Source organism: Phocoena sinus, chromosome 11 (assembly GCF_008692025.1).
Source record: "Phocoena sinus isolate mPhoSin1 chromosome 11, mPhoSin1.pri, whole genome shotgun sequence".
In the NCBI taxonomy this organism is placed as follows: domain Eukaryota; kingdom Metazoa; phylum Chordata; class Mammalia; order Artiodactyla; family Phocoenidae; genus Phocoena; species Phocoena sinus.
Window position 1 is genome coordinate 43823510 of NC_045773.1, and position 25609 is coordinate 43849118.

Below are 25609 nucleotides of genomic sequence, written 5' to 3' on the forward strand. Positions count from 1 at the left end.
ACTGGCCAGCAGGGCTGGTGTTCTATCAGCTGCAGGTGCCCACAGTCATAGCACAGGGCAAGGGACAGGGCAACACACAGGTGTAATTTAAAACTGGAAAGGCACAATAAAAAAGAATGAAATAATGCCATCTGCAGCAATGTGGATGGACCTAGAGATGATCATACTAAGTGAAGCACAGGGAACTATATTCAATATCTTATAATAACCTATAATAGAAACAATCTGAAAAACTACATATATGTAAGTGACTCACTTTGCTGTACAACTGAAAATAATACAATATTGTAAATCAACTATACTTCAATTAAAAAAAAAAACTGGAAAGGAAGCCATGGGAAAAGCACCCCATCGCATATTATTTCTTTTACTCTCCACCAAAAGGTGGGGACAGGTATTATTGGGCCCATTTTATAGGTAAAGAAAATATAGTTTTAGCATAACTTGCCTAAGCTCCCACAGCTAGTAATCAGTGGGGTCGGGAGTTGAGTACCTTTTTCCTGTTCCAAAGCTTTTGATCTAGCTTCCTCCTCTAAAACGTGAGATCAATGGACTTGATCCCTAAGGTCCCTTTCATCCCAGAGGTTCTAGTCTGCACTGTCCCATATGGTGACCACAAGACACAAGTGACAATTTAATTAAAGTTAAATTTAAAATCCAGTTCTTCAGTCACACTGGCCACATTTCAAGTCCTCAACAGCCCCTGGGACTGGTGGCTACTTTATTGGGCAGTGCAGATACAGAACATTTCCAGCCTCCCTGAAAAGTTTTCTTACACAGCTCTGGTCTAGGGAGCTAGATAAAGACGGAGCGAGAAGCAGAGGGCATAAAAGCAATGCTTCTGGAGGCTGGCCAGAGCCTGGACGTGAACCAGCAGGCCAAGCCTCGGTTCTTGGGGACTTCGAGGAAGGTGGCTCTCCCACCTTTCCACGAGATGTTCTCGCCTCAGACGCTCACCTTCCTCATCTGCCTGAGCCCCACTCCAGGGGCGCTGACTCACAGGGTCTGGGGCGGAGCTGGGCATCAGTACATTGACCCAAAGCTGGCAGGGGATGCCGGCAGACTGCAGGCTTAAGGATGGCCTCTTCGTGATATCTTCAGGAGGGCACCCTGACCTACAAACCCTGGATGGCCCTAAACCAGTGGTCTCCTGGCAGTGCTTCCTCTTTTATCCTCAGTTCTCCAAGGACACGAATACCCTGCCTCCAGGGGTAACTGTGCAGAACCCTATAACGCTGCAGGCCTCCCTCCTTGGGCTTAACTGCAAAACCCAAACTTAATCCATCCCCATGCTGACAGGATTTCTCATCTACTCTCTTGAAAGAAAGTTCAGTGTGATTGTCCACTTTTTAATTTCCTCCTTTATTGTGTGGTTCTCTGCCAGTAGGGGGGTCAGTGCAATCTAGCTTTCAAAGCCTTAAGATGCAATATCCTGAAAGGCACCAGTGCAGGGGTTATAATTCATTTAGTGCCTATCTCTTTGGGTGCGTGTATATAAAAAGTCATCTCTGTATTAATACGGTGATCCTATTGATAATAATGATGACAGCAGAGGCTGGGCATATGCTATGCCCGGGGACTAAGGTGCATCTCTGTCTGACTCTGTCTCTTCTCTATCCGTCCCTATTTTCCTCAGCCTTTTCCCTTTGTGCTTTTGTCATTTTCCTCCCTCACATTTGCTCACTCCTTTAAATGACTATAGTACAGACCTAAAGTATTTTTCATTATTGTTATAATTATTGGATTGAATTTAATGACTACGCCCGACCCTAAAAATACAAAGCAAAGCTATGTCTCAGTTGTTATTCATATGAACACTGTTATCGATCCCTTTGCCCATAAACCCTTGATACTAAAAACATTCTCTCCCTGTTTTATGATGTGGGCTCCTTGAGAGCAAAGACTTATTTTGAAGCCATGATCAGTGCCCCAGGGAGCCTGCCCTGGTGGCAATGATGATAATCATTGCAGTCATAGCAACAATATACCATTCCAAGAAATACAGGGAGAACAGGACGCTGCTGCCCACACGGGGGACCAGCGGCTGCAGAGGAAGCTTTAAAAAAGGTAACTGATGATCACACTGCAAGTTTTGCCTAAAGCTTCAGAACCAGCTGGTTTGGATGGCAGGTCCTGCTGGGTTGGAGCATGTTAGCCAGGAGTGCCTTGTGCCCAGGTTTTCAGCAAAGGGTGTCAGGCACAGCAGCAAGAGGGCATGGAAGAGCATCACCTTGGAGCCAGACAGACCCAAGGTCAAGCCCTGCATCTGCCCTGCACCAACCTCGTGCTTGGGCAAGTTATTCCAGGCTGCCGCAACTCACTCATGTGCACCCAATAGGACTGAGTGAGGGGATGGAGGTCTTGCCCTGGCTCAGCGGCAGAGCTTAATAAATGCTATTATTTTGACTGATATTTACTGAGTGCATTCTGTGTGCTAGACATGGCACTGATTCCTTTCTGTGAGGAAACTGAAGCTTAGAACAGATCCTCCCAAGATCCCACATAGCAAGAGGAGCTGGCATGGACCCTCTACCCAACACATTACCCATTCATGCCCAAAGAGTTAAGAGGCGGGGCCTGTTTGAACTTCGCAGTCCATCTTTGCAAGGGTTTGCTGGCATGCTAACATTCCTGAACCCATGGACTCCACCCTCCATGCCCAGCCCCCCAGCACAGACATGCAGACACTGTAACTCAGGCCCTCCCGACCTGACATCACCAGCCCTGTTTCTTCCATGGACCCTAGGGTGGGTAAGAGGAAGAAAAACAAAAGCTGTGGGTGGGAACGAAAGGGTGGGCACAGAGGGCCCAGCCAGGGAAACAAGGCAAATAAATTAATCAAGTAATCCCATCACTTCCCGAGAGCCACAGAGGTTGAACCAACTGGCAAGTAAAAGTGTCGTGGTTGCGCCATCTTCTGGGCAATACGTTTACTGCAATGAGTTTGTGGCAAAACTGGGTCTAGGGTCTGGGGCTTTTCCACCCTGGCTGGAGACAGCAGGCCAGCAGTGTCCTGAGACGTGCTGGAGTCAGCTCATTGTGATTGTCAGGGTATAGCTGTTTTTCCTAGTGTGAAACAATGGCTTGCCTGAAATAGATTACAAAAGCCTGGCATCCTCAACTCATGAAAAACATAGATCCCATCTTCCCTGTTGGGACCACAGAAGGACTTGGCTTTCGTAGGTGAGGGAGCATTTTTGTCCTATAGAAATGGAGCCCAGCCACCTCCTACAGACACACACATACAGAAATAAAATATTGTTTGAGCCACTGCAAAATGAAATATTATCATTTCCTCTCTTTCAAACATGTATTCAGTGATTTACAGTGAGAAGTTTGAAGGTAGAAAAATAAAGACCAAGGTACAGAAAACAGCTCAGGTGAGGCTGCAGTAATACTGCACCTGGCAATAGGCCATCAGCTCCTTAGGGCCACACCTGTGTCTTACATCCTACAAATTCAGTCACAAACATGGGACCGAGGGTCACATCCAAAAGATCATCCCTGTCTTCAAGGAGCTCACAGTCTGTGGAGGAGTCGATATGTTGGAATAGGACTGTAGGAGAGACAGGAAGAGCTGTGCGATCACACAGAAGGGGGGTCTTCTTGACAGTCCAAGGTGGGAGCCATGTCAAGGGTACGTTCCCCTGAATATATGGGGGTTTGCCATGGAAGGATTTTTTTTCTTCATTTTTAATAACTTCACTTGCCAACAGACTGTCACCCTTAATCTCTGCCTCTGTGATAGCTGCTCATCATCTGTGAAGGATTTCACAAAATTATAGATGGCTCCCTGAATACCCAACCCCAAGAAAACCTTGGTTGTTGTGAAGTATCAGAGCTGTTCAGGGCGCTAGAGACAGGGTCAGTGCTTGCTGTGCCCTCAGAATGATGGAACTGGTACCCAACTGAGAGCCACTTGACATGTGTGTTAGCTTTTCTCTCCTCCAAGACCTTGCCCTCCGTGACATAAGTGAGGATGACAGTGGGCTTCTTCTTTGTTTTTCTTGATCCCCAGTCTCACCCAAGAAGTTAGTAAGATCATCATCATTATCATAATCAGGCTTCTGAAAACCTATCCTGTAGCCCGCCCCAAATCACATTCACTCCACAGTAAACATTCATTGACTTCCAGTTCCGTACCAGTTACTGTGCCAGGGGCTGAGGATGTCACCATTAGCAGTCCATTAACCTCCCTCAGTTGCTTGCACCAGGCAAAAAAACAGATGTTGCAATAGAGTGTCATATAACACAGCAAGAATAGAAGCAGCCAAGACCCTCAGCCCAGCTTGAGGAAGGGGCTTTTCCACAGACCGTGGCCTGTTTGAACTGAAGGCACACTGAATCTCACCTAATCGATAAGAGGGGGAGAGCTCCTCCACTCCTGGGCTGCATTAACCTGTGACCGCTGCATCGAACGGCAGGTCTGGAGACCCGTCATACTCTCTTCTGTAATCAAAGGGGTGGGAAGCAGTTTGTGACCCTTGGTACACAGCTTAAAACGTTCCGTATTTGTTATGCAAACCCGTCTTCCTCCTGGATCGGCCTCAAGGTCTTGTGAGGGGAAATAGAAGAGGTTTCCAATGACTCTTTCTGGACCAGAACTGGCTGTACCACCCTCTCCAACAAAGTGTGCCAGATGCCCTATGTCTGCAGGCTGCTGGGCCCTGGCCTAGCCTGCAATGATGGTGATGCTGGGGCTCGATCCTCAGCCCTCTCTGAGTCTTTTCTCAGACTGGTTAACCATCCTTCGGGGCGAGGCTACAGAGTGCATTGTCCTCTCCCAAAACCCTGGTCATGATGCTCAATTTTCTCACCGATATATCCTGGATCCAGTGTTTGCTATTCTCCTTTGTTATTCTCAAACACCTTTTTAAAGCTCACACTTATTATGCAATTACTGTGTGCAGAGCAAGATTAGGTTTCTGCTTCTCAACAAATTGAGTCACTCAGCCAAGGTGTTGTGGCAGAGGTGGTCCTGGAGCCCAGATACAGCTGAGTCCTGAGTCCAGCCTCAGCCACCCGAGGGCCCTGCCCACAGCTCTCCAAACATGCTCCCCTCTTGTCTCCTACTCTCAGGACCAGTGGCGGGAGAGGAAGAAAGTTACCAAGATGAGCCAGTTCCTCCCGGGAGAGAAGGCTGCAGGGCTGTTGTTGTTGAGGTTGGCCAGCCGGTGGCGCCAAACTGCCTGGGGCCTGAGTCAGAGATGGATACTTTGCTTCCTATCTCAGATACGCTTTTGTTACTGTTTCACCCATATAAAAAGATCAAAGTAAATCACCAATAGAAAGGAATTCTTTCATTAAATGACAATGGAAAAAATTGGTCTCTTTCTGTTTGATGAAATTCCCTACACAGAACATTTGAGCTTCAGATTCTCAGTATAACATTTGTAACATATACAGCTCAAACATGTTTCTTGTCAGTCATTTGAAATCCCTTTTCTACCACTTGCCCTTAGGTTAGAGTTTATTTTCCTTTTTTTAACTAAATGGGAATGTGTTGCAAAGGCTCTGGGCTTGTGGACTGATCATCCTTGGTTCACCTGTCTATTGCAGCACTTAGATTGTGTGATAACTTTCTACTTACACCGCTGAAATGCTCAGGTTTGGAGGTCTTTGAAGGGAAGATGCTCTCATTTTCATCACACACAGTTGGCCCTAAGAAATCTTGGCCGAAAGAATGGCTGGGGAAATAGGAGCCATGTGAGAACCTGCTCTGTCAGATTCTACCACATCTCTGATGCTTTCTGGCAGGCCTGCATGCTTGCAATGGAATAAACAGGAACCATTTGTGCCATTATATGCCATGATGCCCTGATGTGCAACTTCTAAACCTCAACACGAGAAAAGACATTACCATCAGCTGTGTCTTCTCCATGCAGTGGGACGCCTGCAGATCTGAAGGCACTCTTCCTGGGGACTGTGCCTTACAAGGTCATCCCTTCCCCTCTTTTCTTTCCACAGCGGTCACAGTCTGCGTTCCCACTCAGCAGAGAAGATGCCCTGAGGACCTCTTCGCTGGAGGCTGCATCGAGGCAGCCGAGGGACCAGCAGCCGAGGGAGGAGGAGGCATTGCCCAGCTGGAAGAGCGTGGACAGACTGGATGAGACAAGTAACTGTTCTAAGCAGCATGTGCTTGGTCTATGGGTTTCAAAAATGCTGTTGGGAGGCTTCTCGGCTGTCGTGTGGTTGCTCAGCCCTTCCTACCATCAGTCTGAGTGGGGTGTGCCCGTTTGGGACAGCTGGGCCACCAAGTCATGAGGTCTCTCACACAGCACACAATATATAATGTGGACATGTTTCTCACATGGGCAGTTTTCCTTCTGAGACCCGTGAGACAGTGGGCAAGTGTGTTCAGATCACTTGGCTACACAGCCCCCCTTCAGCTACGTGTTCTATGTGGACTAGGAGAAGGTGTCTTATTATATGTAGGCCAGGAACACCAATCCAACCTAGCAGGCATTCACTGCAGTATCCAAGATACCGCAGCTAATGTGGTCCTCAAACATTTGCAGGGCTTTTCAACTACTCATGGTAATAAGTGTCTCCACACCATAAAAGTAAACAAATAACAACGAAGAAAGAGCATTTCAAAGTTCAGACTTAGAAACTAACAAATTTAGGGGGTATTATAAGCACTTGTAAAAGACATTCCATTTCACAAAACCGTTCCTGCTGAATTATGAGCATTCCAGAAAAATTTGCAAAGGATCTTGTTTTTCAAAACATGATTTTGTGCATAAATTTCTCTAAACTAAGGCACCCATGTGTAATTTATCAGTTGTATAGAAACAAAAAAATTAGTTCAACAACATCACACACAGAAAAATGATTTCATACTTGGCTCAAAAATCCATGCATCTCTGGGGCTTCCCTGGTGGCGCAGTGGTTGAGAGTCCACCTGCCGATGCAGGGGACACGGGTTCGTGCCCCGGTCCGGGAAGATCCCACATGCCACGGAGCGGCTGGGCCTGTGAGCCATGGCTGCTGAGCCTGTGTGTCCGGAGCCTGTGCTCTGCAACGGGAGAGGCCGTAACAGTGAGAGGCCCGCATACCGCAAAAAAAAAAAAAAAAAAAAACCATGCATCTCTCAGGATGAAGATTTAAAATAAAAAATATAAAGCACTTGTATGGAAAACTGCTGGTTTTTCTCAGGACTGCTTGGTCCTTGACATGCTAAAATGTCCAGGCCAACCCCAGAAGTCTTGAAAGATGTCTGATCTGTTTAGCAGGAAGCAGGTTATTCACTGGGGGCACTTTTCAGTCTCAGCAGAGCACAAATGTAGAACAGAGGAGGGCCAGAGGCAGAGGTCATCTTAGAAGGGTAACATCAACTGGGCTATTTTCAGCAGTTCTGTTTATGTTTCAGGGGAAAGGTTGGCTCTGGAGCCTGTTGGTCCATGGTTGAGGTCAGCTGTAGGGGACACTGTGGGCTGAGTAAACCCACCTTCAGTCTTCATTCTTGACAGTGCTTACAGCAAGTAATCCATGTCCCCCCCAAACACATTTTCACTTCGTAGACCTTGACTGAGCATCTGCCATATAGACAGCATGTGCTCATTACTGGGAAATAAAGATCAGGGTACAGTTCCTGGTCTTGAGTTTCTAACTGTGAGTTGTCTGCACAATCATGAAAGAGTGAGAGTTTGGAGAAAGGAGAGGATAGAGGAGAGCAGGGTCCCAGAGGGTGTCCCAGTGCACAAAGGGAATATGGTACTGGAGCCCAGGCAGAGCTCTGAGAATTTCCCACAATGCAGCTTGACAACCAAGGTTTTCATGGGGTTGGGCATTTATGGAGCCATCCCTGCTTTTGCTGAGATAAAAACTGGCCAACTTCTAGCTTTCCCAGAGCAACATGCAATCTGGAATTATAAAAGGCAGAAGAAGAGAGGAGCTGGTGATGGGCAGACCCCAGCCCACCATGTAGTGGGTGTTGGAGGAGAGTCCAGGACCACATCTACAACACAGCCAACCCTGGAGGCAGGCACAGAGTAGCATCACTAGGGCCTTCTCTCTCTGGCTTCCTCCCATTGCCCCAGGAGAGGCTGCAGACAGCTGGACTCATGTAGAGCCGCACATTAAGTGCCCCATCTTCCCCTGCAGCCTGTGGGTGCCTGTGTTCACAAGCGAGTGGTCTTTACCAGCCCAGGATGGGTTGCAGAACTGGCCAGGGGCTGGGGGTCCAGCAGTGAAGAAGAGGTGGCCCTGCTCTCAAGGAGCTCATGGTCAGGGGTGGGGGATGGGGGGCGGGATAGACAACCACAATAATAATATATAGTTTAAGTGTTAAAAAAAAAATGAAAGCTTTTTGGCAAAACTCAGAGAACAGAGTAGCCAACTCCTCAAGGAGAGAAGGCCAAGGGTGTGCCACTAAGAAGAAGCACCAGATTCAGAGCCCCAGAGATGGTCCTCAGGGCAGACTCAGTGACTAATTGTAAGGCCCCAAGGATACACCTTTCCCCTGAGAGTGAATGCTCCACCAACGGGGCAAGTCTGCACATTTGCATCATGTGCGTATCTGTCTGGCTTACTCCAGAAATGGACCCTAATACAAAGATCCAAGAGACAGCAGAAGCAAGAAGAACTACAATCCTGCAGCCTGTGGAACAAAAACCACATTCACAGAAAGATAGAGAAGATGAGAAGGCAGAGGGCTATGTACCAGATGAAGGAACAAGATAAAACCCCAGAAAAACAACTAAATGAAGTGGAGATGGGCAACCGTCCAGAAAAAGAATTCAGAATACTGATAGTGAAGATGATCCAGGACCTCGGAAAACGAATGGAGGCAAAGATCGACAAGATGCAAGAAATGTATAAGAAAGACCTAGAAGAATTAAAGAACGAACAGAGATGAACAATACAATAACTGAAATGAAAACTACACTAGAAGGGATCAATAGCAGAATAACTGAGGCAGAAGAACGGATAAGTGACCTGGAAGACAGAATGGTGGAATTCACTGCTGCGGAACAGAAAAAAAGAAAAAAGAATGAAAAGAAATGACAGCAGCCTAAGAGACCTCTGGGACAACATTAAACGCAACAACATTCACATTATAGGGGTCTCAGAAGGAGAAGAGAGAGAGAAGGGACCAGAGAAAATATCTGAAGAGATTACAGTCGAAAATTTCCCAAACATGGGAAAGGAAATAGCCACCCAAGTCCAGGAAGCGCAGAGAGTCCCATACAGGATAAACCCAAGGAGAAACACGCCAAGACACATAGCAATCAAATTGACAAAAATTAAAGACAAAGAAAAATTATTAAAAGCAGCAAGGGAAAAATAACATACAAAGGAACTCCCATAAGGTTAACAGCTGATTTCTCAGCAGAAACTCTACAAGCCAGAAGGGAGTGGCATGATATACTTAAAGTGATGAAAGGGAAGAAACTACAACCAAGATTACTCTACCCGGCAAGGATCTCATTCAGATTTGATGGAGAAATCAAAACCGTTACGGACAAGCAAAAGCTAAGAGAATTCAGCACCACCAAACCAACTCTACAACAAATGCTAAAGAAACTTCTCTAAGTGGGAAACACAAGAGAAAAAAAGGACCTACAAAAACAAATCCACAACAATTAAGAAAATGGTAATAGGAACATACATATCAATAATTACCTTAAATATGAATGGATTAAGTGCTCCAACCAAAAGACACAGGCTTGCTGAATGGATACAAAAACAAGACCCATATATATGCTGTCTACAAGAGACCCACTTCAGACCTAGGGACACATTCAGACTGAAAGTGAGGGGATGGAAAAAGATATTCTATGCAAATGAAAGTCAAAAGAAAGCTGGAGTAGCAATAGTCATATCAGATAAAATAGACTTCAAAATAAAGAATGTTACATGAGACAAGGAAGGACACTACATAATGATCAAGGGATCAATCCAAGAAGAAGATATAACAATCATAAATATATGTGCACCCAACACAGGAGCACCTTAATACATAAGGCAACTGCTAACAGCTATAAAAGAGGAAATTTACAGTAACACAATAATAGTGGGTGACTTTAACACCTCACTTACACCAATGGACAGATCATCCAGACTGAAAATTAATAAGGAAACATAAGCTTTAAGTGAAACAATAGACCAGATAGATTTAATTGATATTTATAGGACATTCCACCCAAAAACAGCAGATTACACTTTCTTCTCAAGTGTACACAGAACATTCTCTAGGATAGATCACATCTTGGGTCACAAATCAAGCCTCAGTAAATTTAAGAAAAACTGATATCAAGCATCTTTTTTTTTTTTTTGCGGTACGCGGGCCTCTCACTGTTGTGGCCTCTCCCGTTGCAGAGCACAGGCTCCGGATGTGCAGGCTCAGTGGCCATGGCTCAGGGGCCCAGCCGCCACAGCATGTGGGATCTTTCCGGACTGGGGCACGAACCCATGTCCCCTGCATCGACAGGCGGACTCTCAACCACTGTGCCACTAGGGAAGCCCCCTATCAAGCATCTTTTCTGACCAGAGCACTGTGAGATTAGAAATCAATTACAGGGAGAAAAAAATGTAAAAAACACAAACACATGGAGGCTAAACAATATGTTATTAAATAAGCAAGAGATCACTGAAGATCTCTTCACTGAATATCAAAGATGAAATAAAAAAATACCTAGAGACAAATTACAATGAAAACATAACGATCCAAAACCTATGGGATGCAGCAAAAGCAGTTCTAAGAGGGAAGTTTACAGCAATACAAGCCTATTCAAGAAACAAGAAAAATCTCAAATAAACAATCTAACCTTACAGCTAAAGGAACTAGAGAAAGAAGAACAAACAAAACCCAAAGTTAGTAGAAGGAAAGAAATCATAAAGATCAGAGCAGAAATAAATGAAATAGAAACAAAGAAAACAATAGCAAAGATCAATAAAACTAAAAGCTGGTTCTTTGAGAAGATAAACAAAATTGATAAACCATTAGCCAGACTCATCAAGAAAAAGAGGGAGATGACTCAAATCAATGAAATTAGAAATGAAAAAGGAGAAGTACAACAGACACCACAGAAATACAAAACATCCTAAGAGACTACCACAAGCAACTCTATGCCAATAAAATGGACAACCTGGAAGAAATGGACAAATTCTTAGAAAGGTATAAACTTCCAAGACTGAACCAGGAAGAAATAGAAAATATGAACAGACCAATCACAAGAAATGATATTGAAACTGATTAAAAATCTTCCAAGGAACGAAAGTCCAGGACCAGATGGCTTCACAGGTGAATTCTATCAAACATTTAGAGAAGAGCTAACACCCATCCTTCTCAAACTCTTCCAAGAAATTGCAGAGGAAGGAAAACTCTCAAACTCATTCTATGAGGCCACCATCACCCTGATACCAAAACCAGACAAAGATACTACAAAAATAGAAAATTACAGACCAATATCACTGATGAATATAGATGCAAAAATCCTCAACAAAATAGTAGCAATCAGAATCCAACAACACATTAAAAGGATCATACACCATGATCAAGTGGGATTTATCCCAGGGATGCAAGGATTCTTCAATATATGCAAATGAATCAATGTGATACACCATATTAACAGAAGAATAAAAACCATATGATCATCTCAATAGCTGCAGAAAAAGCTTTTGGCAAAATTCAACACCCATTTATGATAAAAAAAAAACTCTCCAGAAAGTGCGCATAGAGGGAACCTACCTCAACATAATAAAGGCCATAAAAAAAAAAAGATCTGAGGGCCTATAGTTTATTTGGAGGTGAACCTGGAACCACAGGGAGGAGAGTAGGGATATGATACAGGGAAGTGAAAATAGGCAACAAATGACTTGTTATGAAGCAGGGTACGACCATGGGTGATGAGCCCTCCTCACTGGGGAACTCCAAGAGTTCCAATGGGCAAGGGAGCTGGGGTACTTATCCCCTAGCTCCCCAGTCATTGGTCAGGGCTGCTCCCAGGAGGTGGTGATTCCATCTTGCCTCAGGGCAGTCAGCACAGGCTCTAGTAACCAGAGAAAGCCTTAGGAAAAGCAAGATTGCTGCCCACTGGCCATTACTAGCTCCAACTGAGAGAGAGCCTGAGCATTTCTGGAGAAACCCTGATGGGCCCTTTAGTCGCTGCCTTCTGCACTACCTGACTGTCAATCTTGGGGCATGGCACTGGGGAAGACGCCAACAAAACAGAGCCCTTTTTCCCAGAAGACCTACTATTATCACAGGTAGAGGCCATAACATGTCAAAGGTAATAATACCCTGGTTAGCCTCTCTTTTGAATGTTCACACAGTCAGTGGAAACAGTACGGAAGAGGAACTATAGGGTACAGACGTAGGGTATAAACATATCTGTCTTCTATACACATGTACAAGGAGTACACAGGTGCTGATCCAGTCAGGTGTTAAATAATAATGGTATAATTCAATTCAATAGATGGAGGATAAAAGTAGTTGGGGGCCCTCATTGTAGTAGGCACTGTGATGGATGCTTCACATATGTTGTCTCATAAAAATCCTCTGACAGCCCGGGAGGGTCACACTGTCCCCACTGACAGGTCAGGAAACAGGCTCAGAGATGCTCTCTGACCAAGGTCACCTGCTAGTAATGGCCAGGACTGGGGCTCAGCCCTAGCTCTGCCTGAATTCAAAGTTCTTGTTCTTTGCCCTGCCCTACAGTGGCCTCATTTATAGGCAAGGGGGAAAGAGCTGTTAAGAATTCATCGTTTGCTCTGAGCAGTTATGTGTAACACACATTATAAGCCTCACCTCATTTCATCCTCTCGGCAGCCCAGAGAAGTATTAGCTGTGCCCTTTTCACCAACCAGAGACCCAAGCTCGGAGACTCACACAGCGGCTAAGTGGCTGAGCGTGCTCTCTGCCCTGGCCCTGTGACTTCCCAGCCTCTGCTCTTTCCTCTGCACGAGCTGGCTTTGGGACAGTGCAGGCCAAAGAGATGACTGAGACCCAGACCCTGCTGCAGGGCCCTTGTCATCGGGGAGGAGGGCCCAGCCCTGTGCATGATCAGCCAGAACCCAAGTTGGATCATGGAATGAACCAGACAGTCTGTCACAGCAACTCAGGGAAGGAGGAGGCCACGTATGGGCAGGAAGACCAGAAAGTGCTCTAGGAAGAGGGGCACAGGGGAGGTCTTTGCGGGGCCCCTTGTTCTAAGGCGGTACCAGCCCCTCTCTGATTTCTCTCTCCCTCCTGCCTGCAGATGTGGCCCCAGTTTTGCAGAGCCCTGACGGCAACTGGATGGCCCTGAAGGATGGGGCTCTGCCCCCAACCCGCCTGCTGGCCAAACCTAAGAGTGGCACATTTCAGGCCCTGGAGGCAGCCTCCAGGGTGGCGTCCGCCTACGATGAGATGGGCTCTGACAGCGAGGAGGACTTTGACTGGAAGGAGGCCTTGAGCACGCTGTGCCCACAGCCCCAGAGCCTGCCCAGGAACCCCCAGCCTCAGCCCACGCAAGCCCAGGGCTCAGACCAAGGCCCCTCCGCCTACTCTGGGCTCTCCCCCAACCCCGAGGCCATGTGCTCTGACTCAGAAACCTCCTCGGCAGGCTCTTCCCGGGAAGCCGGGCACCGGGCCGGGCTGTCCTGGTTGCAGAGGAAGGCCCCCAGGAATCCCTCAGCCGAGAAGATGCGCCTACAGGGAGAGCTAGACGTGAACTTCAACCCCCAGGCAGCCAGCAGGGAGACCTCAGACAGCAGCGAGCCTGAGGAGGCCCCCCACCCCGCAGATCGGAGGGCCAGGAGGTGGAGAAGGGCCCGGGTGGGCTCGGAGGAGCCAAGCAAGGAATTGTCTTTCCCCAGCGGCCATTCCCCGGAGCTGGACACACATCAGGTAATAAAGCTGGGTGCGTGCAAGCACACACACATTTTTCAGTAGGCCGTGCCCTCCTCCAAGCAGGAGTGGTGTGGAGAGTCCCGGGTTCAGAATCCATAGAACCGGATTCTCATCTTGGTTTTGCTGCTCAGTCATAACTCTTGGAGGCTCCATGCCCTCCTCTCTGGAGACGAAAGCTTAGAGTTCAAAGTGGGTTTGCAAAGTGTGGCCCCCAGGCCAGCAGCCGCAGCAGCACCTGGGAACTTGTTAGAAATGCAGATCCTCAGGCCCTGCCCCAGAGCTGCTAGATCGGAAATTCTGGGGATGGTGCCCAGGCATCTCTGTTATAACAAGCTCTCTTGGTGATTCTTCTGTGCATTAAAGTCTGATGGCCACTGGTGTGGGGTTAAGGCTATGGGGTTTAGAGTCAGCCTCCTCGAGTTCAAATCCAGCTGTGTGACCTTGGACAAGGCATCTTTTTAGGTCTCAGTTTCCTCATCTGTCAAATGGGGCTAATATTAGAACCTACTTCAAAGAATGGTTGTGATGAGTGAATAAGATAACTTTATAAATTGCTGGCCTAGAACACAGCACAAGGGCACAGTCAGTATTGTTTCAATGTGATAATCCAGGGCACAGTTTACTAACATTCTGTGACTTTTAGTCCCCATCACAAGCCTCCTCGGAATCCTCAGTGCCACCTCCCTCACGGTTTACCTCACGAACCACCTTAGAGAATCTGATTAAAGCTATAGAATCTCTGCCTAGAAAAATAGACCTGTACATACAAACACACACACACACACACACACACACACACACACACACACACTTTGCTTACAATTTCAGGTAGTTCATGGACCCCCAACCAGATTAATTTTATATTCTGTGAATAAACCCTGCTCATGCCCAGCTCTATGCCTGTAATCATGCTGTGTCCTCGCCCTCACCTCTTCCTGGTTGTGATCACCATGAACTGAATATTGAACTTTGTGATGCTGACCCTGGCCTTCCCATAGCAGTATTTTCTAAACTCAAAAAGGACACATGTAGCCTGGAAAGTTTAAATGCCTAAAAGCAATGGATTGCACTATTTGAAACTGTGACCCTTATGGAAGATCTAGTTATGTTGCCTCTGCTTTCTGTAGGCACATAATCACAGCTACTTGCATTACTATCAACTTGACTTTTTAGGCTCCTGGAGAAACCACACCCACTTTCTGGATGTCATTGCATCTCCCATAGTACCCAGCTACCGTGCCTTGCATTCTTAGTTTGGGTTCCACCAAAAACAGGTCTGGAATTAAGGATTTGGATGTAGTTTTATGAGAGAGGTGATCCCAGGAAACCCAAGAGTGAAACGGGGAAATGAGAAAAGCCAATGAAGATACAATATAGGCAACTGGGGTTCCATCCCACCAGGGACCCACTGAGAAGTCATGTGGATCACAGCTCAGAATTCTCCTACTAGAAGACGGGGAAGAGTTACCTAGTCTCCCATCTCCCACTGGTAGATAGAGGTCCCACCCAGGGTGAGCATAAACTCCATACACAGCCAGGTTTGCATGGATGGTGCCTGAGAAATCCCTCAGATGAAGAAGAAGAGAGAGAGCCGGGTCTGAGGTGGGAAACTATCAGTGAGCCACAGATCATCTCCTGTGGCTGCAGGCAACTCATGTAGGTCTGGGGGATACAGCCTGGGACATCACCAGCCTCTGCTACAGTGACCTTCTATGAATTGTCAGCCAGATCCCTGATCCTGGGGCTCCCATTAAGATAGTCGTGAAAAAAAAAAATTAAAACAAAAAGACAGTCGTGCACTCAGAGGTCCTCAGGTCACAGAATTTAGCATCAGTGCTGCCTGACCTGCTAATACGTTGCCTAGAAATCTGGTCCAAGCTCTCATTTTCTCCTCTGTAAAATAAGATCATTACAAATCTGCCATGTGAGATTGTTGTGATCATAAATGAGAAATATAAAATTCAGTTCAACTGTGAATCATTATCATCTAGCTCAAGTGGAGACTGTTTTCCAGGGACTCTGGGTGACTTGCCTGAAGGGATATTCTTGAGAGTTGTCTGCATGATTCACTGGCAGGTATAAAATGCCACCTATCCACCATAACTAGGTGCCTGAAGCTTCCTATTTATTCTGAGGTGGCTTGTAAGTTTTCTTCTGCTGTTAATCCTTGCAAGGCGTCAACAGGAGAAGGCAAGGGCCAGCAGAAAGGATCCAGGACATCTGCTGTCTGCCTCCTCGGCAGTGTTCTTTCCCCACCACTAGGTGGCGATGGCGCTGCACTTCTGGGGACTTCAAAACCCTGGCCCTCCTCATCCTCCCTTCTATTTAGTTTACTAGGGCAGTTCTCGACCCTCCCCCCCCACCAAAAAAAAGTATATATGTGTGTATATATATATATATATATATATATATATATATATATATACACACACACGTATATATGTATATATATATAAACTATTTGCATACTTATAAGTTATATAAATAAGTGAATATAAAAATTATTAAAACATACAGATATAGTCTCCTTTGAGCACAACCCTAAATCCCTGCCATCTCTCCCCAAATGACTACATTTGTATTTGTGCATCATATAGGTATAGCACATTTAGAAATATAGTTCTGTAAATGTATCTGTGTTTTAGCAAAATCGGCATCCTACTCCCCATATTCTTCCACCTTTTTCTCCTAACAGTATGTGATGGAAAAGTCAGAGCACATAGATCTCTGCACAGTACCTGCAAAAGACTGCATCGCGGTGGTCTTCAGCGGGGAGTGTGGGAGTGGGAGCAAGCCGTTCAGGGTGCAAGCAGTAAGGGTGCATTGCCTGATGAGAATTTTAAAACTATAATAAATCCAATCAAAGTCAGTCTTTTTAATTATCATCTTGCACCAGGCACGGACAATTCTAAGCAATGCTAATGATAAGAGAACTTTATCAGTGTTGCTCCAAATATCGCGCCCAACCTCCTCGATTCTTCACTGTTCCAAGGTGGGGAGGGATCCACAATCAATAGTTCCCATAATGATGGCTATTCAAGTCTTTTTCAATGTTTGATGTTATAAACAATACTGCAGAAAATATTATTGCACAAAGCTCTTTATACAAGTACAGAAGTAGAATTTCAGACTGGAGGCATAGATGGATCTTTAATTATAATGAGCACTTGCCAAATTAAACTCCCAAAACTTCACAGCAGTCTACATAGCCATGCACCGTAGAGCACATTATCTCATACTGTCAACAATACTCAGTGTTGTCAGTCTGTTAAACTGTTGCCAACTTTATGTGAGGAAAAAAATATATTTCTTTTTAGTTAACATAGTTACTACTAAGATTGAGCATTTTTTCCTATATTTACAGCTATTTGCATTTTTCCTTCCGTGAAAGACACATTTATATGTTTCTTCTATTATTTCGTCAGACCAATTGTCTTTTTCTCCTTGATTTTTAGGAATTAGTTTTATTTTCTAATTATACTGTAGATGTTAGTTCTTTGAAGGTTACACACTGAAGATACTCTCCCATTGTCTATCACTTTCACCTTAACTTTATTTAAGTATACTTTACATGCAAAAATTTTTGTTGCTAATAGTTTATCAGTTATTTTCTTCATTTCCTTTATATTTTGTACCTTGTTTGAGAAGGTTTTAAATCTCCAAGGCTATTAGAATATTTTCCTATTTTTTCCTAATACTTTGTAGTTTTGTATTTTACATTTAGCTCTTTAGTCTAATGTACTTTACTTTGGGGGACAATATGATCTAACCTTAATTTTTTTCAAATTAAATATCTGTCACAAATCATTATTAAATAATTCATCCTATATCTATTATGAGCAGTTTTCTGAGTCACGGAAGCCATATTAGAATCATAAACCCATTCCTTAAAAGATGCTGCTCCTTGAGAAGCAAGAACAACTACAATCCTGCAGCCTGTGGAACAAAAACCACATTCACAGAAAGATAGAGAAGATGAAAAGGCATAGGGCTATGTATCAGATGAAGGAACAAGATAAAACCCCAGAAAAAACAACTAAATGGAGTGGAGATAGGCAACCTTCCAGAAAAAGAATTCAGAATAATGATAGTGAAGATGATCCAGGACCTCAGAAAAAGAATGGAGGCAAAGATCGACAAGATGCAAGAAATGTTTAACAAAGACCTAGAAGGATTAAAGAACAAACAAGCAGAGATGAACAATACAATAACTGAAATGAAAACTACACTAGAATGAATCAATAGCAGAATAACTGACAGAAGAACGGATAAGTGACCTGGAAGACAGAATGTGGGAATTCACTGCTGCGGAACAGAAACAAAGAAAAAAGAATGAAAAGAAATGAAGGCAGCCTAAGAGACCTCTGGGACAATATTAAACGCAACAACATTCACATTATAGGGGTCTCAGAAGGAGAAGAGAGAGAGAAGGGACCAGAGAAAATATTTGAAGAGATTACAGTCGAAAATTTCCCAAACATGGGAAAGGAAATAGCCACCCAAGTCCAGGAAGCGCAGAGAGTCCCATACAGGATAAACCCAAGGAGAAACACACCAAGACACATAGCAATCAAATTGACAAAAATTAAAGACAAAGAAAAATTATTAAAAGCAGCAAGGGAAAAATGACAACATACAAAGGAACTCCCATAAGGTTAACAGCTGATTTCTCAGCAGAAACTCTACAAGCCAGAAGGGAGTGGCATGATATACTTAAAGTGATGAAAGGGAAGAACCTACAACCAAGATTACTCTACCCAGCAAGGATCTCATTCAGATTTGATGGAGAAATCAAAACCGTTACGGACAAGCAAAAGCTAAGAGAATTCAGCACCACCGAACCAGCTCTACAACAAATGCTAAAGGAACTTCTCTAAGTGAGAAACACAAGAGAAGAAAAGGACCTACAAAAACAAACCCCAAAAAAATAAGAAAATGGTCATAGGAACATACATGTCGATAATTACCTTAAACATGAATTGATTAAATACTCCAACCAAAAGACACAGGCTTGCTGAATGGATACAAAAACAAGACCCATATATATGCTGTCTACAAGAGACCCACTTCAGACCTAGGGACACATTCAGACTGAAAGTGAGGGGATAAAAAAAGATATTCCATGCAAATGGAAATCAAAACAAAGCTGGAGTAGCAATACTCATATCAGATAAAATAGACTTCAAAATAAAGAATGTTACATAAGACAAGGATGGACACTACATAATGATCAAGGGATCAATCCAAGAAGAAGATATAACAATTATAAATATATATGCACCCAACATAGGAGCACCTCAATACATAAGGCAAATGCTAACAGCTATAAAAGAAGAAATTGACAGTAACACAATAATAGTGGGTGACTTTAACACCTCACTTACACCAATGGACAGATCATCCAAAATGAAAATAAATAAGGAAACACAAGCTTTAAATGACACAATAGACCAGACAGATTTAATTGATATTTATAGGACGTTCCATCCAAAAACAGCAGATTACACTTTCTTCTCAAGTGCACACAGAACATTCTCTAGGATAGATCACATCTTGGGTCACAAATCAAGCCTCAACAAATTTAAGAAAATTGTAATCATATCAAGCATCTTTTCTGACCACAACACTATGAGATTAGAAATCAATTAAAGGGAAAGAAACATTAAAAATACAAAAACATGGAGGCTAAACAATACGTTACTAAATCACCAAGAGATCACTGAAGAAATCAAACAGGAAATCAAAAAACACCTAGAGACAAATGACAATGAAAACGTGATGATCCAAAACCTATGGAATGTAGCAAAAGCAGTTCTAAGAGGGAAGTTTATAGCTATACAAGCCTACCTCAAGAAACAAGAAAAATCTCAAATAAACAATCTAACCTTACACCTAAAGGAACTAGAGAAAGAAGAACAAACAAAACCCAAAGTTAGCAGAAGGAAAGAAATCATAAAGATAAGAGCAGAAATAAATGAAATAGAAACAAAGAAAACAATAGCAAAGATCAATAAAACTAAAAGCTGGTTCTTTGAGAAGATAAACAAAATTGATAAACCATTAGCCAGACTCATCATGTAAAGAGGGAGAGGACTCAAATCAATAAAATTAGACATGAAAAAGAGAAGTTACAATGGACACCACAGAAATACAAGCATCCTAAGAGACTACCACAAGCAACTCTATGCCAATAAAATGGACAACCTGGAAGAAACAGACAAATTCTTAGAAAGGTATAACCTTCCAAGACTGAACCAGGAAGAAATAGAAAATATATACAGACCAATCACAAGTAATGAAATTGATTAAAAATTTTCCCGGTCTTCCCTGGTGGAACAGTGGTTGAGAATCTGCCTGCCAATGCAGGGGACACGAGCTCAAGCCCTGGTCTGGGAAGATCCCACATGCCACACAACTAGGCCTGTGAGCCACAACTACTGAGCCTGCGTGTCTGGAGCTTGTGCTCCGCAACAAGAGAGGCCGCGATAGTGAGAGGCCCGCACATCGCAATGAAGAATGGCCCCCGCTTGCCGCAACTAGAGAAAGCCCTCACATAGAAACGAAGACCCAACACAGCCAAAATTAAATAAATAAATAAATAAATTTAAAACTGAAACAAACAAAAATCTTCCAACAAACAAAAGTCCGGGACGAGATGGCTTCACATGTGAATTCTTTCAAACATTTAGAGAAGAGCTAACACGCATCCTTCTCAAACTCTCCCAAAAAACTGCGGAGGAAGGAACACTCCCAAACTCATTCTATGAGGCCACCATCACCCTGATACCAAAACCAGACAAAGATACTACAAAAAAAGAAAATTACAGACCAATATCACTGATGAATACAGAAGCAAAAATCCTCAACAAAATATTACAGAATCCAACAACACATTAAAAGGATCATACACCATGATCAAGTGGGATTTATCCCAGGGATGCAAGGATTCTTCAATATATGCAAATCAATAAATGTGGTACACCATATTAACAAATTGAAGAAGAAAAACCATATGATATCTCATTAGATGCAGAAAAAGCTTTTGACAAAATTCAACACCCATTTATGATAAAAACTCTCCAGAATGTGGGCACAGAGGGAACCTACCTCAACATAATAAAGGCCATATACGACAAACCCACAGCAAACATCATTCTCAGTGGTTAGTGAAAAACTGAAAGCATTTCCACTAAGATCAGGAACAAGAAAAGGATGTCCACTCTCACCACTATTATTCAACATAGTTTTGGAAGTCCTAGCCATGGCAATCAGAGAAGAAAAAGAAATAAAAGGAATACAAATTGGAAAAGAAGAAGTAAAACTGTCACTGTTTGCAGATGACGTGATACTATACATAGAGAATCCTAAAGATGCCACCAGAAAACTACTAGAGCCAATCAATGAATTTGGTAAAGTTGCAGAGTACAAAATTAATGCACAGAAATCTCTTGCACTCCTGTATACTAATGATGAAAAATCTGAAAGAGAAATTAAGGAAACACTCCCATTTACCAATGCAACAAAAAGAATAAAATACCTAGGAATAAACCTACCTAGGGAGACAAAAGACCTGTATGCAGAAAACTATAAGACACTGATAAAAGAAATTAAAGATAATATGAACAGATGGAGAGATATATCATGTTCTTGGATTAGAAGAATCAATATTGTGAAAATGACCATACTACCCAAAGCAATCTACAGATTCAATACAATCCCTATCAAATTACCAATGGCATTTTTTATGGAACTAGACCAAAAAAATCTTAAAATTTGTATGGAGACACAAAAGACCCCGAATAGCCAAAGCAGTCTTGAGGGAAAAAAACGGAGCTGGAGGAATCAGACTCCCTGATTTCAGACTATATTATAAAGCTATAGTAATCAAGACAATATTGTACTGGCACATAAACAGAAACATAGATCAACGGAACAGGATAGAAAGCCCAGAGATTAACCCACGCACCTATGGTCAACTAATCTATGAGAAAGGAGGAAAGGATATACAGTGGAGAAAAGACAGCCCTTCAATAAGTGGTTCTGGGAAAACTGGACAGGTACATGTAAAAGAATGAAATTAGAACACTACCTAACACTATACACAAAAATAAACTCAAAATGGATTAAAGACCTAAATGTAAGACTGGACACTATAAAACTCTTAGAGGAAAACATAGGAAGAACACTCTATGACATAAATCACAGCAAGATCTTTTTTGATCCATCTCCTAGAGTAACGGAAATAAAAACAAAAAAAACCAAATGGGACCTAATGAAACTTCAAAGCTTTTGCACAGCAAAGGAAACCATAAACAAGACGAATAGACAGCCCTCAGAATGGGAGAAAATATTTGCAAACGAATCAATGGGCAAAGGATTAGTCTCCAAAATATATAAACAGCTCATGAAGCTCAATATTAAAAAAACAAACAACCCAATCCAAAAATGGGCAGAAGACCTAAATAGACATTTCTCCAAAGAAGACATACAGGTGGCCAAGAAGCACATGAAAAGCTGCTCAACATTGCTAATTATTAGAGAAATGCAAATCAAAACTACAATGTGGTATCACCTCACACCAGTTAGAATGGGCATCATCAGAAAATCTACAAACAACAAATGCTGGAGAGGGTGTGGAGAAAAGGGAACCCTCTTGCACTGTTGGTGGGAATGTAAATTGATACAGCCACTATGGAGAACAGTATGGAGATTCCTTAAAAAACTAAAAATAGAATTACCATATGATCCAGGAATTCCACTACTGGGCATATACCCAGAGAAAACCATAATTCAAAAAGACACATGCACGCCAATGTTCACTGCAGCACTATTTACAACAGCCAGGTGATGGAAGCAACCTAAATGCCCATTGACAGACGAATGGATAAAGAAGATGTGGTACATATATACAATGGGATATTACTCAGCCATAAAAAGGAACAAAATTGGGTCATTTGTAGAGACGTGGATATATCTGGAGACTGTCATACAGAGTGAAGTAAGTCAGAAAGAGAAATACAAATATCGTATATTAACGCATATATGTGGAACCGAGAAAAATGGTACAGATGAGCCGGTTTGCAGGGCAGAAGTTGAGACACAGATGTAGAGAACAAACGTATGGACACCAAGGAGGGAAAGCCATGGGGAGGTGGTGGTGGTGGTGTAATGAACTGGGCGATTGGGATTGACATGTATACGGTGAGGTGTATAAAACTGATGACTAATAAGAACCTGCTGTATAAAAAAATTAATTAAATTTAAAAATTAAAATAAAATAAAATAAAAGAGATGCTGCTCCTTGACCTGAGATCCAAGAGAAATTTATCTCATGGGTCCTGGTGGAGAGAATGCAGAATACAGCACCCTCCACAATAAACTGCTTCAAACGAACACACACTTTGGAGGCTGCTTCTCACAGTGTCCCTCAGTGTGGACCAATACATCGCTCTGGGGACAACTCAGTCGGGTCAGGTCTACGAGGGGCCAAAATACTCTGACCTCTGCTGGTCCGGGTTGCTCCAGGATTAAATTGTAGGATCTGTAGAGGAGTGGATGGCTGGCCCTGGCTCATGAGTGCTGTGCAGCTCTGAATTCAAAGGCATGCACCTGACAAGTGCCTGCAAGACCATGCATGTTGGGGGTAGTATGGCAACACCCCCACGCCGATGAACAGAGGCACCTGACGGGTCCACCCACCTCGGAGGTGTGTCAAGAGAACGCTCCCAAGCAAGCCCTTAAATCTTCTCAAATTGTGTTTGAATTTCCTCCAGTACACAGACCAAAGGGTGACAGTCCCCACCTCCCCATCCTCAATTCTTCACCGTTGATTTTCATCTTTTTAGGTGTGGAAACTTCCTTTAAATGAATACTTAGAGAGCCTCTCTGAGACAAGTCTGCCGTCCCCCCATGCCTCTCACTCCCACCTCCACAGCAGCCTAAGCAAGTACAGATCATAGCCTGCAAAAAGTTTAGAGCAAGTATGACCAAATACCCCCTGGACAGCAGAAAAATCTTGAGTCAAGTATCTGTCAAGTGATTCCCCTCATTGGTGAGAACTGCTGGGTGCGCCCTCTGAGACAAGCCGGTTGCAGAGAACAGGTCTAGAAAACAATGAGACATTTGCTGTATAACAGTGTTTCTTAAACATTCTTGTGTCATAGGCTCTTTTGAGAACCTGATGAATTATTAAGTCTTCTCCCCAGTGGGGGGAGAAATGTGCATAAACACAAGCGCTCAGAGCTTTACATTTTTAAACAGGACTCTGTTGGATATTAAGGATCATCCACCAAAAATAATGACTTTTGTTTTGCTATAGTTAACTTATAGCCCTACTTTGGGCAGATATCAAATAGAGGGGCTACCTGTCAGTTAAAGCCTTTACTTACTTGTGGCAGTAAAACCGTATTCATTCCACGAGGCAAATGTTGAGCTCTCTATATGGCAGGGACTCAAACCCAGCCCACTCACAACAGATAGCAAGTCATTTGCAATGAAAAGAAGGGAATCTGGAACACCCCTCAGCCCCGCTACCCCAGCCCCTACCCTGAAGGTCATCATGTGATTGTTCAGGAGACTCTTCCTGCCCCTTCTGAGATTCTGACTCTCACGCCTGCATTATGGCCCAGGTTCTGAATCATCATCAAAATCCAAGGATCATGTAACTTAGTCTACACCCAATGCCAATCCAGAGTCAAAGAAAAAAATAAAGATGAAATCCACTGTTAATGCTGCTTCCTTCCTAAAGGATTTTTCCACAAAGTAATAGGCCAACTGTGGTCAGTATGAAAATAATTGTGTCTTAAATGCCTGTTCCTCATGTAAATATTGACCTGAGAAGTCCAGGCTAATGATTTTCCAGATATTTTATACAGATTGCCATAATTCTAGGGAATAAATGGCTGCTGTTTCAACAAATGGCATAGTTAATTCTGCCAGATTATAAAGGGAAAACAGACTAGGGGCAGAGCCCATCCGTCAGAGGGATTTGGGTTCTGGGAGAGGGAGGTGTGACCCAGATTTGATTAAGGTTTTGTTTATTTTGAAATCAATTTTATAATACGAAGGACTCAGAGAACAGCTTGGGATTCACACCAGGACAACTGACCTGTAATTATAAAAGCTAAAATTAAGGCTTCCAGGTGACACCCAGGTGCTAAGTTCCCATAACCTCCTTCACCAAATTCATCCCCAAGATCCGGGCCCCATATCTGCCTTCTGTGAAGCTCCACTGACCCAACTCAGACCCTTCCAGGTAAAGCAGTTCTTCTTGAGGCAGGAAGATTATAATATTAAATTTGATAAAATTCCAGGTTCCATCTTCCCATTTCCACCCTGTTAAGTTGACCAAGGATTTGATGTATATTTTGGTACGTATGACTGTTCTTATCACACCAGTTATTTTTTTTTTAATGCTTTATTCACCGGAGTACAGCATGTGAATAAATCTAGTTTTAGGTTAACAGCAATACACTGGGAGAGGACAAACCTCTATCTTAAGGCACCAGAGACAGAACTTTTTCGAGTCCTCAGAAGAAACAGGTCAACAGTGGAGTCAGCCAGTACCAAGGCTCATTCTGCTCTTCTTGGATTCGGGATAAATATGCCAAGGGATTTGCAAGTAGAGCTACGTACATTTGTCACGTACAGTGCCTCTAGGGTTAGTTAACCTGTTGGGGCTTTTCTCTGAAGTTGACTAAAATGATATCTAAAAGCAAGCTTCAGAAATTCTGATTTTTTAGGTCAGGTTCAGTATCTTTCATCACAGGGGCT

At 43.4% G+C, this 25609-nt stretch overlaps 1 protein-coding gene across 4 annotated transcripts in view; it reads left to right on the forward strand.

Annotated features, from left to right (window-relative positions):
* Positions 1–25609, forward strand: part of MYRIP (myosin VIIA and Rab interacting protein) — a 219958-nt gene that overhangs the window by 147791 nt on the left and 46558 nt on the right. For all 4 annotated transcript variants that reach the window (XM_032648309.1, XM_032648311.1, XM_032648310.1 and 1 more), the window contains 2 exons: positions 5968–6115; positions 13206–13834. In XM_032648309.1, coding sequence (XP_032504200.1) covers positions 5968–6115; positions 13206–13834 — 777 coding nt within the window. The remainder of the gene's footprint in view (positions 1–5967; positions 6116–13205; positions 13835–25609) is intronic.